General features: G+C 38.8%; 1 protein-coding gene across 1 annotated transcript in view; it reads right to left on the bottom strand.

Moving 5' to 3' along the window:
* PRKCE (protein kinase C epsilon) overlaps window positions 1-14,711 on the bottom strand; it is a 385,698-nt gene that overhangs the window by 15,388 nt on the left and 355,599 nt on the right. Inside the window, exon 14 of the mRNA XM_063443914.1 lies at window positions 7,058-7,204. Coding sequence (XP_063299984.1) covers window positions 7,058-7,204 — 147 coding nt within the window. The remainder of the gene's footprint in view (window positions 1-7,057; window positions 7,205-14,711) is intronic.

Here is a 14,711-nt window from a genome sequence, read left to right as displayed (position 1 = left end):
GCTTGTTTTGTCGGGTGGTCGGATCTGTCCCGGTGGTGCTTCACGTCCGGTGCGGGATTGTGGTGGCTTAAGGTGGAGGCGAGTGCTTGACGTGGGGCAGGCTCTGCATTTCTGTTCGTGCCTCCGGTCCCGTCTTCGACGCTTTTTGGTGGATTTTAATGGGGACTGCTTCGCTTAGCTGTGGTGGAGCTTGTTGGGGCTGTGGTGGAGCTTGTTGGGGCTTCCTGCTTGTTATTTGCTTCCAAAATTGATTAAAGAGTCTGTCCAGCTTAGACTCAATATCCTGGTATGCTTTGCTGGTACCAGGAGGACACGCGGCTGTGCTCTGTGCGTCCATTAGCTCCAGACAGCCTCTCAGGGGTGGACCGGGATAACCCCCACCGGTCCGAGGGGGGGTAACGGAGCTCCTGCCGGGAAGTAGCTGCTCCTGGGCATCCCAGGATCGGGAGATCGTCCGCCTCTCCCGCCTGGTGAGCACCAGGCCACACTTGCCACGCGGAGGTAAGTAAGACTGTCGAGTTGCTGACCGCTATTAAGCATGCCGGGTCAGTCAGGTAGGAGAAACATTCGCTTGTTGATAGCTGCTTAAAGTGAGATATTGAGGGAGCTAACACAAAGTGCGTCTTTCCTCCATGACAGCTAGGCCCCGCCCCCCGGAAGCTGCATTCTTAGTGAGAGGAGGGACAGTGTAGCTGCTGCTGATTTAATAGGGAAATCGATAGCTAGGCTAGTGTATTCAGTGTCCACTACAGTCCTGAAGGACTCATCTGATCTCTGCTGTAAGGACAGCACCCCAAAAAGCCCTTTTTAGGGCTAGAACATTAGTCTGCTTTTTTTTTTCTTCTGTGTAATCTTATTGCAGTTGCCTGTCTGCCAGCGTGTGTGTCAGGCTCACAGCGTATACTGTGCCCACTTGCCCAGTGCCACCATTCATATCTGGTGTCACAATAGCTTGCATTTAAAAAAACAAAAACTTTTTTGACTGTAATATAATAGCAGTCAGTTTCCTTCACACGTGTGCGTTTCAGGGCCTGCCAGGGCACAGTGTCACACCAGTGCAACTCATATCTGGTGTAACAGTAGTGTACATTTTAAAAAAAAATACAGGGGGCTTGTTGTCACCTTTCGGGGACCATTGGTGTTGTACGTGGCTGGGTGGAGGAAGAGACCTTCAATGACATCAGTGAGGACAAGGAACGGGACATGGCTAGCTTGGTATCCAACCTTGTGCAAATGGGGAGTTTGCGGTTGTGCAAATGGACTGTTTGCGGTTGTTTGTGGTGCGTTAAACAGGGAGTTTGGTCTGTCACTGTGAAGCGGGCGTAACCCTTACACTACCTGATCAATACAACATCATACCTGATGTTTTAAAGCAGGTTATTCCAAACAATTTAGGAATGTTAGGTGATTTATGCCCTTTATGGATTAAAACCAGACTCTGCATCAACTATGTAATTTTCCATGGGAGTTTTGCCATGGATCCCCCTCCGGCATGCCACAGTCCAGGTGTTAGTCCCCTTGAAACAACTTTTCCATCACTATTGTGGGTTTTAAAATTCTCCTGCCCAATGAAGTCTATGGTGGTTCGCCCGTTCGCGAACATTTGCGGAAGTTCCCGTTCACCGTTTGCAAACAGAAAATTTTATGTTCGCTACATCACTACCAGCTACCTGTTGTGCTAGTTACTTCATGCTTGCTTTCCCTTTAATTTTAAACCCAGGCCTTTATTTAATTTTTCCCCTCTTACCTCCTCCCCCCACCTCCTTTTCTCCAGGACATTTCCTTTATCCCTAGTCTTCCCGTCCCCCTTTCCAAGCATGTTTTATTGTAATCTTAGTTTTACCAGTTTCATTCATTAATATATTAAAAGTTAGCTTTCCTATATCAGATATTTAGTGGTACTTATAAGTGGCACATCCTTGCCCTTATTGTTTGTTATTGCATATCTATGCTTCACTTACTGTATTTTGTATTTGATTTATCTTTTGAAACATTTTAAATGGAAAAAATAGCTAAGCACAATGTTAGCAGGAGTGTCAAATCGATACCAAAAAGGTTATTTTTAAATGAATATGTTATTTCTGATTAATCCCTTATACTTAAAATCCCTTGTAAAAAAAAATAAACGAATGCATTTATAACAATGTACAGAGGCTCAAATGGCAAACAATGTTTAGATGACTCTTTAGCGTTTTTGTTACACTAACATGTATGTTGGCTACACACACACTGAAAAGCCCAGGGCTCTCTCTGCAATGTAAAACCAGATTAATGTCCTTCCATTTGGCTAAATTCAGAAGAAATTGATGCATCTTCTAATTTGTCACAAGAGGATAATTAAAAACATATTTTTGGCTTCCTGGGAGAGAAAAAATAGTTATGTGGGAATTTATCTCCCTTAAAACACATGGGACAGGCTGAATATATGTTATGCATTGCAGATTCCCTCAAACAAGTCACTGAATAGCATTCCAGGGCTGAACATGACATCAGCTTCTCACATTCATCTGACAAACAGGAATCCAGTTATACTCGATCTGATCAAGTGGTTCACTCACTAAAAGCTTGGGGGCTTTGTCAAAGATATGGATATAACAAATTTTGTATGACTCTAAATGCAAAGTCATTATTAATAAGCAGTGAATGTACGCTGGTATAGAATGTGTTCAGAAACAGGAATAAAAAAAAATTCTGTATATTTGGGCAAACATGTTACAAATGTGTAGCTCACGGGTAGCTAGTAGAAAACAGATTGGTAAATGTTCAAGGCTGGTCAGGCCTGGTTCTCGGAAAAATGAGAACCTATCAGGAAACGTCCGCGGTGTTAACTCCAACAAAATACCAAAACATGTTCAGGGTTATTCAGTAAAGTGAGAATTCAAACTGAATTCCAAAATTAGGGTAAAAAATAGCCGAGCTGGGGGAAAAAGTCAGTTATGCTTCCAGTTTGGCTACTCTGGCCTTAGAGATGTATCAGTGTCACATTTCTTTTACGTCTAAATCTTGATTTTTGAATATTTCCCATTTCTTCGCTGATACAATGGTTTTGTGAATTTTTCATAGAGAAGTGGTGGAATTTTCCGGTCACTAAACATTTGGAAGTTTTTTTTTTTTTTTTATATATATAAATCTTTATTTTAATTTCCCCCTTTTTTTTTTTTTTTTTTAAAGTTCATTCAAATACAGATACAGCTTATATACATATTATATTTAGCATGGTACAAAAAGATACTTTGAAAATAATACAAAATACAATAATACAATACCATAGTGATACTAATAATAGTAATCAAATTAATGGTGATGATTGTAAATAACAAACGGACCATGCCTCTAATAGGCCTCTAGTGTTCTACTGTATCTACAGCCATACAAAAATACCATACATACAATGCATCCTGACCAAACATACTTCCCATTCTCTCTACTGTCTACGCAAAGCTATCTCTGTGAGGGGGGCCGGGGGGGGGGGGGTTAGTAGTTCGTTAGTAAATCTAACCCAAGGGGCCCAGATTTCCTTATATTTTTCTTTTGAAATTTTAGCTATCCCGGCTTCCATGTTACATTGGTAATCAATCTGTGTGCATATATCCTGCCAGTTTAACGCACCCATATTTCTCCAGTTTCTAGCCATCACTATTTTTATTGCCATACAGATATGAATCCAAAGAATTTTTAGTTTTATATTACTTCTTGGAATATCAAAATGAAACAAGAACATTTGAGGTGTGAACATTTGGAAGTTTTTTTTTTAACATTGCTTTAATATATTGCAACACTTTTCTGAACACTTTGGACCTGGTACATGAATGTCGCTGTTCTATATTTAGATTAACGGACCCTGCGAGGGATTACAACATTATATAATTCTAGGAAAGCAATGGCTAAGTTTAGCACTGAAAGTTATTTTTTTTAATTTCCCACAATGGACAGACAGCTTTAAAGGTTAAAAGATATTTGTACATCTCCACCATGCCAAGGTTAGTTACCACTGCTCTCCAGTCAAACCAGTCGGAGCATTATTCTATATTTCACATATAAAAGGCTGTTCCGCAGCTTGTGACTAAACGCAGTCTGCACTGCCATCTCTCACTGACTGTACACAATTATTTCTGTTTGCCTGACCTCACACTGAGTTCACTCTGCCTCTGTGCCCTGTGTGCAGAAAGCAATGTCCACACCTTAAAAGACTCTTGGCACCATAACAACTTAATCAGTTTAACCCCAACACACCGTTAAGCCCCAAAGACTTCAAGTTGGCACCTGACCGCTCTGTCCCTGAAGGCTAGAAGACTCCGGCATTAAACAGTTAATTTACAGTTTAACCCCCTACAAGTAAGCCGGCGACTGTGACCTCCTCGCACCATAACAACCTCATTCTGATTAAGTTGTTATGCTGCCTGGAGTGTCTCTTTAAAACTATGAACTCAGTACACAAAACCCTCATGTTTGTGAACTGAAAAACAAAATGAAGCCAAAAAATATTGGGAAAATAACAGAATTAGAGAAATATTGATATATAAAAACTGGGTTTTTTTTTGGCCGAAATTTTGTCATTTAGCTTTCAATTCACCATGGGTTACTCTTTAGTGAAAAGGGTTTATTCAAATAACAGTGAAATGTAGAGATATGAAAACTAAATTGCTAATTATTGTCCAAAATGTGGACAAATTCTACAAATCATCTACAGTGACAATTTGCAATTTTTCAAATCACGGTTTAGTCGTTTTGCAACATTCAGATCCAAATAGCTATGTTGGGAAAAATATGTCAAGAAACTGTAAATTTTCATAAATTCAGCTAATTTTCGACAACATTTTGAAAATCATGCATCGCCTCGCCTCACAACACTGTTATTAATTGTCCCCTGAGGTAAGTGTACAGTTATTTCACGAACATTTTGTGTAATACTCGGAATTCCATTTATATTCTAAGAATATTTATGACCTCCGTACACAGTACAGGTAAGTTAGCAAAACAAGATGTTATCTCGGGTTATTCCATGCAAAACTAGAATTTTAGTCCCGATGTAAGGTGACACTATCAGGGTTTTTTTTTTAATTGTTGGGATTTGAAAATTAAGTCAAAGGAAATGTAAAATTTTAGGCCAAATAGACGAACCGAAAAAAATGTTTTTTTCCCCATTTTTACTATTCAGCCATTCGGATCTAAAATTTGATATTGACTCTGAATTATGTTTTTATTCACACATGGTTATTTGCTAAAGTGAGATGTATTGAGTGTTCAAATTTAAAGCTAAAGTAGCAAAACTCGAGGCATAGCAGACTTAGAGAATATTTCCAGTTCAGCTATTTTGTTCTTAAAGGGACACTACAGTTGCCAGAACAACTAAAGCTTATTGTACTTATTATGGTGAGTATATTCATTCCCTTAAGGCTTTTTTGCAGTAAACACTCTATTTTCAGAGAAAATGTAGTGTTTACATTACAGCCTAGGGATTCCTCTATTGGCCACTCCTCAGATGGCTACTAGCGGTGCTTCCTGGGGCAGTGCTGCACAGTGTGCACCACTGCCATACAGTGTCTCTACCCTCTGCATGCAGACACTGAACTTTCCTCATAAAGATGCATTGATTCAATGCATCTCTATGAGGAGATGCTGATTCGCCAGGGCTGTGTTTGGCTTGCGCTGGCTCTGCTCCTGATCTGCCTCCTTGACAGTCTCAGGCAAACCAATGCTGTCCTATGGGAAAGCATTGTGATTGGCTGATATCACCACTTCTGATGATGTCAGTCAAAGAGGCAGATCAGGGGCAGAGCCACCACCAGCAGACTGGAATAAAGGTGAGATTTTACTATATTTAGGATGGCAAGGAGGGGCAGGGGGATAGATAGTGTTTTTTACACTAAAAGGACAGGAATACATGTTTATGTTCCTGACCCTATAGTGTTCCTTTAAATGTGAAATTCACTCTGTATTCCTAACAATTCTCACTTAATGAATAGGCCTGACAGTAATTCACACTTTAGTGATTGATGCTGTCAGTGAATGTTGTATTTAAAGTAGCAATAAATATTTCATTTTAGCATTTATATATACATTTAGAGCGGAGCTAGACAGTCATACTGAACAGGCATGAGAAGAGCTCCTTGCCAAATCTTGATTTTTCCAATTACATTGAGGTTCTTATAAAAATATATGCCCACATTTTATTATTACACTTTTTTTTTTTAGAGAAAAATCTGTTAATTTTATAATCTAAAGTTTAAAATATAAAATTTTCAATCTACTATATGTAGTCTTTTCTATTCAGAAACACTACTTATTTTCTAAGACCATGCACTATTTGAAGGTCTGAAGCCATCTCAGAATGCACTTTTGAGATTCTTTTAGCTTGCACTTGCCATATGATTTGTGAATGCATACTGGCTCTTGATTATCTGCACGGTTGGGTCAGATGGCTGCCTACATAGTGCTAGTGTTAGCCAAGATATGAACTGAAAAGTGATACTAACTTTCTTTTTAAATAATAATGAAAAATTAAAGTTTTTTTCTCTACATTATCATGTTTTTCGTACATTACATTATATGATGATTGCACTGTTTAGTTTTTTTGTCTTTTTACAATATCTTGGAATTCTTATACAGCCTTAAATCTTCTCTTTAAATATAACTTTTGCTTTTTCTACAGAACAAGAAGTACGGCAAGACATGGCAAGCATTTCTTATGAAACCGCTTTTGTATCCCTCGCCTGGAAGTCTCCATGTTTGAGTGTCAATATTTTTCATACAATTAAGGTTGTAGCAATACAAGTTTGTCACCAGCCAATCAGCTGCTTTACTGCTCATCGTCACTAATTCGGTGTAAGGGAGAAGTCACTGTAAAACTGCATTTTCAAATAAACAAGCTTTTACCCTTTTAATTTGTTCCTGTAGGATTGTTATTACTCCCAGGAAGCCATATGTGAAACTAAAATTCTAGTCTGACATATGGCTTCCTGGGAGTAGTAAGAAAAAAAAAAAAACAAGCATGCAAACTAGAATTGAGATAAATTAAAATGAAACTTTTAACATTGGAAAATAATATATGACTTACAATTCGAGGCTTGAATGGAGGCTTGATTTTCCTTTGCTCCAAGAGTACCCAATCAATCTCTTTGAAAAACGGGTGCTGTTTGATGGCATCTTCGAGTCCCTGGGATGGGACGCATCCTAACCGCTTGTTTGGATTCTTTGTCATAAACTGTGGAAAGATAAAATTCCATAAGATTGATAACTAAAATTCCAAGTTGATTTTCTTATTAAAGTATATGCTTTTAAAAGCTATTTTGCATGTCTATAAACTCTTCTGGTAGAGAAACAAATCTTCAAAAAGTTCTATTTGATGAGAAGTAAAGGATGGGAATTCATATTAGAACATGACAAACAGGTGCATAACTAGGAATCACAGAGTCCTCGTGCAAGAATCAGAAATAGCACCCCCCCCTCCCCTTATGCTCTATCTGATACTCATACACCAACATACACCCACTGACATGACACACAGTCATTGGAACATATTGTTTAACCAACACACACTGTCACTGACAAATGCCCTTACTGACTGACACACACACACACACACACACACATACACTCGCAAACATGCATAGTCATTGGAACACACACTGTTTAACCAACACACACTTTCACTGACAGACACTCACATTCTCACTGACACACACTCTTAAATACACACACTCAAAGACACACACACTCACTGATTTGAAACACTTACATGGATACACATTCTCTCACACACATAAATTAATTTTATTTATTGTGGGAGGAGGGGGTTTGTTGTTGTTTTTTGAGTCCCATCCAGCCTCCCTACCTTATGAGAGCTGGGTCTCTGTATTTAGTGGTGCTGGGGCTGGAATGATGTCATATCTCAGCACCGGTATCACCGCTGAGCGCACAAGGGAGCAGAGCTAAAGGAGTAGGAGGATAAGTGCTCCCTCGCTGCTTGCCCCTTTCTCCCCTCTGGACACAATATATATCAGCAGAGTAGGCACCTGCTGTCCTGATAAGCCTACTCTCCCTTAGTGGATAACCGTCTGCCTCGGGGGACCTTAAGGTGGCCAGCTGACCACCTCCTGGGCCACCTGTGACACGCAGAATGCAAAAGGCCCAGTCGCGCTCGCAACCTCAGCGACCCCTACATTTCCACCACTAATGACAAAGATGTGTACCAGAGAGCAGGCTTTTGAGCTGTTTTTGAAATCAATATCCTGTCACCGCTTGCCTCCACACAGTCCACCACTTCCAGTCTGTATAAGCAAGAAAAGTACCACCACTCTGTGCATGCACGCAGGCAGTATACACTGTTTGTCTCAGTGTATTTATATCCGTGCAATGTCACAGCTACTGTAATGTGTTTATTAATTGTACTGGGTTAAATAATATTCTAGAGTTTTATAAATTAACGGGAAAATTATGTAATTGCTTTTACATTTTAGCAATATTAAAGGAAAAATGTCATCATTTTTATTATTATTTAGAATAAAATGTTACAAAGTGTCAATTCATATTATTTTGTAATGCATACCTTTAAAAGGGGCACTCCACGCACCATAACAACATCATCTAAATACAATTCTTATAGTGCCTGAAGGCCCACGGGTGCACTCTTACCATCAGGGGTTAAATCATTCTCGAAAGGTTTAATCCCAAAGTTGCCTCCAGCGCTGTTCTCAATTAACCCAGGTAGAATCCGATTTCCGAAATCTCAGTTTTTTGGAAGCTGACGCTCTGCTGTTACTAGCGTGTCCTGAAACTGAGGTTCAGATGACGGATGCTGCCTGGGGGGAGTTGAGCTCGGCACTTGAGGCAACTTTGGTGTTAAACTGGTTGAGAATGGTTTAACCTCTGAAGGTAAGAGTGTGCCCTACCATAATAACTTCACTAAATAAAGATGAAGTTGTTATGGTGCATACACTGTCTAAATTGGTCCTGGTAAGTAAATACCTCTATTTAGTGCATCTTCTGGCTTACACCTGTTACATGGCGGTGGCCATCTTTAAATCTTCTTCGTTGGAAGCACAGTGTAACCAGCCAATGACAATACTTATATTCAAAGCTAGTGTTCAGGTACAAACCCTGACACTGTGCGCAAATGCCACGCATCTCAAAAATGCACACTGGAATAGTTTCAGTATTTCAAATTATGCATGGTCTTAACTTATATGTAGTGCTGCCAACAGAGAGGACTAAATATGGCTTCCGATCTGGAGCAAGGGTCAGCTGGGAGATGCACTGAAAAACATTTGTCAGAAAATGATACACAAAACTACCACAAAATCATCACCCACCCTCCTCTAAGCAGTGTATATCAGACTGCTTCCAGTGCATCAAATATTTAAATAGGACAACTGCTAACCGTAGAATATTCAGGGAACACAGCATCAATATCAGGTTGTTTAACCTAAATGGATACTTGCCATTAGAAATTTGTTTTTATAGACCGTAGCCATTCAGCCACTCGAATTTTACAATTTTGCAAAGTAGCGCATTTTAATATGTGCTACACCATATCAAATTTCTCTTCCAGCTCCCCTTAAATAAACAAGTCCTCGAGGTCCTTTATAGGATTAAATAAGTAAAAAGTCCATGTGTAAATCATACACAAAAAACAAAAAAAAAGAGGTTCAATGCCCTTGGACAGATGAAGGCTCAAATGTTGAACGTTCCCAAAGAATAATTCTATAACTCCATAACTATCTAGGCAGAATTTGTAAATACATATGATATATGTTACAAACAATGGATGGATAGAGAGAGTGAACTATTTAAATGTCTAAATTGTAAAACAGAAGGCAAGCCATTTTCTAGAATGTACGTTAAGGAGAATCCTTCACACCTAAAGCGACGTAAATTGATGAAAACTTGCCCTAAAGAACCTGTCATTGGCTTAAGTAACTAAGGCATGAAGTCTTGTGTCTGCTAGCACAATGTAAGGAAATTAAGTGTTCCGAGCCTAATCCCTTGTTAGTATTATACAGTAAACTGCACAGACGCCTCATCACATCCTCTCCCTTTCCTGGAGAACAGAACAACACAGCTTGGGTATGTGACTAAGATCACAGCAGCGAAAGCTATATATCTATTAATAATTTTTTTTAATAACATTTTTTTTTTAAGCATATATTGTCCTTATTTAACTCAATTTCAGTAAGAGAATAGCAATTCATGATTCATAAATTAAAGAGAAGAAAAGCTGCATAAAAAGCGGTCATATCCTGATTTAGCACATTTAAGTCAGTCATATCTTATTTTCCTCATTTAAACTTCCCTGATAAAGGTTAACGAAGGTAAGCGAAACGTTGGAATAGTTATGTGCCAATTCAGTAGAATAATTTTGATATGGAATACGTGGGAGCTATTATTGTATTTACTACACAAATAAAGTACATTAATGACTTTTCATGAATCTTCTGATTTACGATGTATAGGAATTGTCGAAAAAAGCGAAATTGCTAATTTTAGGTCAGTAAAGTCAAATTGGAGAACCATTCAAACTCTGCTATTTACCAGCTAGGCTTTTCCGACCTAAAATTATTGCAGCTCATAAATATCCCAGGGGCCAATAATAATTAACTTATTGTGGACGATAATGAGCCGTCCTTAATAATGTATGCAGCCTTGGCACAGATTATAGAGCAAGCTGATTGTGTGTGTTCTTCTAATGAGGGTTCTGATTTCTGTACATCTGCGAACATAAACAATATTTAGGCACTTTGTGTGCCAATGAAATGTAGTAATTATGGGGTTAGCATATGCAAATTCCTAAAATGGGGCACCAGGGTTCAATACCTACAACTGTATAATGGTAACTTCCCTAATGGGAGGAATTATATTGTATTCATGTGAACACCCTATTCTACAAAGGTATACTCTTGCCCAGGTAGCTGGGTCTATAATAGATATATATAGATTTATTAAACACAATAGACATATGTAATTTAAATAATTATCATGTCTAAATGATTAGGTTAGGGAATTCTTTCTTTCTAGACATTCAGAGAAGTTACTCTTTGCAAGGCAAGATGTACTAACTGCAACAGAAGCAAATACATCAAACAATACTAAGATAGAGCCTGGTGGCTAATGACTACTGGCCAGTGTGAGGTTACATCCGTTATGTAGTCCTTTGATAAGAGCCGTGCTGGTTGTAGTTCACTCTACAGCACGTAGCTGGGAAACCCTCCCACCATCCCGAAGACTTTTTTGTCGAGCAATTGATGCAGTGCCAAACTTGAACTCAAAGGCAGTCTGATACAAATGAAAGGGAATAGACTTGGAGATTAGTTTCCATCCCAATCCCAATTTGTCTGAATTTTTGCCCAACAGGTAATTGTTCGAATTCCCAAACTCAGCCTCAAAATATACCGAGCTGCTAGGAAACGACTGAAACGTGCAAAGACCGAGCATGTTCGTTTTGATTTGTGTTTCTGGATTCTGCCCATGGTGCCAAAATAAGAGATGACTGATGGGGGAAAAAAAGACGATTGATGGCTAGGGGCCAGTCATATATATTTATTTTAATAAAGTTAATAAATATGTACTATATAAATAAAGATTTTTTTTTTTCCCCTGCTCGTCCTACTTTTTCTCACTTGATCTGTGAACCAAATGATGGGAAAACATTCCTATCAGTATACTGTAAAATATATGCAAACTATATTCTGTATTATATTATGTATATATTTTGTAGTACACGGATCGGCCAATTTTTGTCCCCTTTTGCTTTGCCTAATTCGGTTCCCAAATTGGTGTCAAAATTCTGAGAATCGAACAAACATATTGCCGAAATTCAGCATTCTCCCCTCAGAAATATATTTTTGGAAAAAATGCTTTGGCCTAGCCGAATTATCTGGCCGTAAACAAATCTAAAAGAAAAGGCCTGCACTATCCTTAGAAAGCCTGAAAAAGAGAAAAGGGCACTAGAGGCATTGCTAGAGTTACAATATATAAAGGCAACAATCTAGCACTCATCGCATACAAGGATTCTTCCAAATAACCCATTTGCTTTTGAGCAGCTTTTGATATTAAGCTCCCATGTTTGGACGATTGTATTTTTACACTAAATCTGCCAATCAGCCTTCCAGAGATTAGGCTAGTCTACACTGGTTCATTTCAGTACAGAACTTGGACAGAATACTCTCTTTCACTAAGTGTTCCACATGACCCACATAACTAGGCCGGTTGCTTTTGTTTTCTGTTTATTTTGGAGCGTTTGTTTTTCCATCTGTGTTCAGTATAATTTGGATTAATTACAGTATTCCTACGCTAGAACACACACAATTGAATTCATTATACAAATTACACACACCTTAAATAATTAAAGAAGGATTAAAAATGGAAAGAAAAATAGGTTCGTGGACATTCATGAAGCTAGAATCCCCAGAACCAATGGTTCAATTTCCAGATATTACAGTGTCAATTTGCAACAAATTAAGTTCATGAAAAATGATTATTATTGAAGCATTTCGTCTTTTCGATTGCCACACTGTTGCAGCCTACCACCTACTACAGGTACATTGCCCACTCAATTAGAACCTCAGCAGTTTGTTGACATTCACGTTTTCTCCTGAAAATCCAGAACCTTCAGAGTTATTCTGATGACAGAAGACGCCAGCACTGAGACATCGCTGGCCCAATTAAGTATTACAAAGTATTTTATCTTATTGCATCGCCTTGCAAGGGATCAGAGCATCGTGTGGCTTCTATCCAATATGAAGACTGCCTGTAAACAAGCTGCAAATGTTTTTTGTAACACGGTATATATATTTATCAAATTTTACGGACAATGACAACTCCAAATAATGACCTCAAAGGAAACAATGTCTGTCTATAATGGGTTTTCAGATTGTGTACACTTCCATAATACAGAGAGTGCCTAAAGCAGTAGCAAATAGTAACCGGCAATAAAATGAACCATAGAAAAAGAAACCGAAAAGAAAAAACCCAAAACCTGGCACAATTTCATCACCGAGAATCCTTAACAGGTAAAAAGCATACTCATACTAGGCTGTCCAATCTCTTATGTAGCCTAATAAATGATCTGGGGAGTTGCTATTAATGAGATGATGCCACTGAGGTTCCGATTTAGCTAGCGGTTTATGGTCATATTTAGCATATTCTGGGTTCCAGGTTAGGACTAGCAGAATTTACCATAAGGAATTAAGGAAACACTGTAGCCTGAAGAATACATATAAACATATATTCCTAAAACAACAGCTCTAATTTCCCTGGATAGTTTAGGTCCCCCATCTGTATAACATATGTTAGTCCATTATATATATACCTTTTCTCCAGGACAGAGTCTCCGTAATCCTGGAGGCATGCCTTCACAATGACAGACCAATACAATGCTCCTTATAGAGTGGCGCGCCTACAATTCCTACACCTACAAATAGCTTAATATTAAATTTTGGGGGCTAGGACAGTAAGGGCAAGACAGTAGGCACTATAACAACTTCAATAAGATTAACCTGTTAAAGAGCCTACATTCTCCCTTTAAAGGGACACTCCAAGGACCCAGACCACTTCTGCCCATTATAGTGGTCTGGGTGTCAACTCCCACTACCCTTAACCCTGCAACTGTAATTATTGCAGTTTTTTATAAACTGCAATAATTGCCTTGCAGGGTTAAGTCCTCCCCTAGTGGCTGTCTACTAGACAGCCACTAGAGGGCACTTCTGTGTCCACAGCACAGACTTTCTGTGCTAGAGCATCGCTGGACATCCTCACGCTGTGTGAGGACCTCCAGCGTCGCTCAATTCCCCAATTGGCATCAGGGCAGATGTGTATGTTGGCACCCCTTCCTCGAATTGTAAACTTTTCTGTATTGCTCCGCATTCACTCATCCCTTTTATCTTCCGACTCTTGTGTGTTTCTCCTAATCCTTCCTTTCCACCTAGTGTGTATGTTTACCCAAATTACTTCTTGTGTACCTCTCAATCCCCCCCTAATGTATTGTACATTTGACCCTTTTCTACCCCCATATATACACAGTCACATGCATACATACATACATACAGACATACAATCATACATGTAGTCACATACAGACATGTATAAATTGTGTATTACCTATAACGTGCAGTATAAGAGGCCTCGCTGACCTAGAGGTATATACTATGCTGATGGAATGGACTCAAGCTGGATTGAGTCCATTCCATAATATGCTGGACTGGATTGCTAAATTTGTGAACCCAGAAAATGAGCTGAAGACAATATGTGTTCTCATATATGCGCATGCAACTGTAGGACAATAACTTCAAGTAAAATCAAAATAATTATTTTTGCATTTACAGGCCATTAAAATAGATTCTGCCTGTCTAAGGGAAATATTATCAGTCACATATTTAAAGACGACAGGTCTGCTTTAAAAAAGGATTTCAAGAACTCTTGGAAAGTCGACAAGGGACTGAGGAGTGACTAATAAAATAATAATCTATTAAATATGAATCATGAGGTTTAATTGTGTTTCTCCGACTGGCAGACAGAGTGGACTGTAAACTGTCACAGAGATAACAGGATCTGCTTTGTTGTGCGTGTTTTTTTGTTTGTTTTTTATCATATAACGCAATTCCGTATAGCTCAGGTTTATAGAGCGTACAAAAAGGGAAAAAACACAAACACTATGTTCTTTCCCACAAGAAGTGTAATTTATTCCAGGCCCCATTATGCTAGCAGTGGCACTATGA

The sequence above is a fragment of the Pelobates fuscus genome, chromosome 2 (genome assembly GCF_036172605.1).
Source record: "Pelobates fuscus isolate aPelFus1 chromosome 2, aPelFus1.pri, whole genome shotgun sequence".
NCBI lineage: Eukaryota > Metazoa > Chordata > Amphibia > Anura > Pelobatidae > Pelobates > Pelobates fuscus.
The sequence above is the reverse complement of the archived record's forward strand: the minus strand, read 5'-3'. Positions and strand labels throughout refer to the sequence as shown.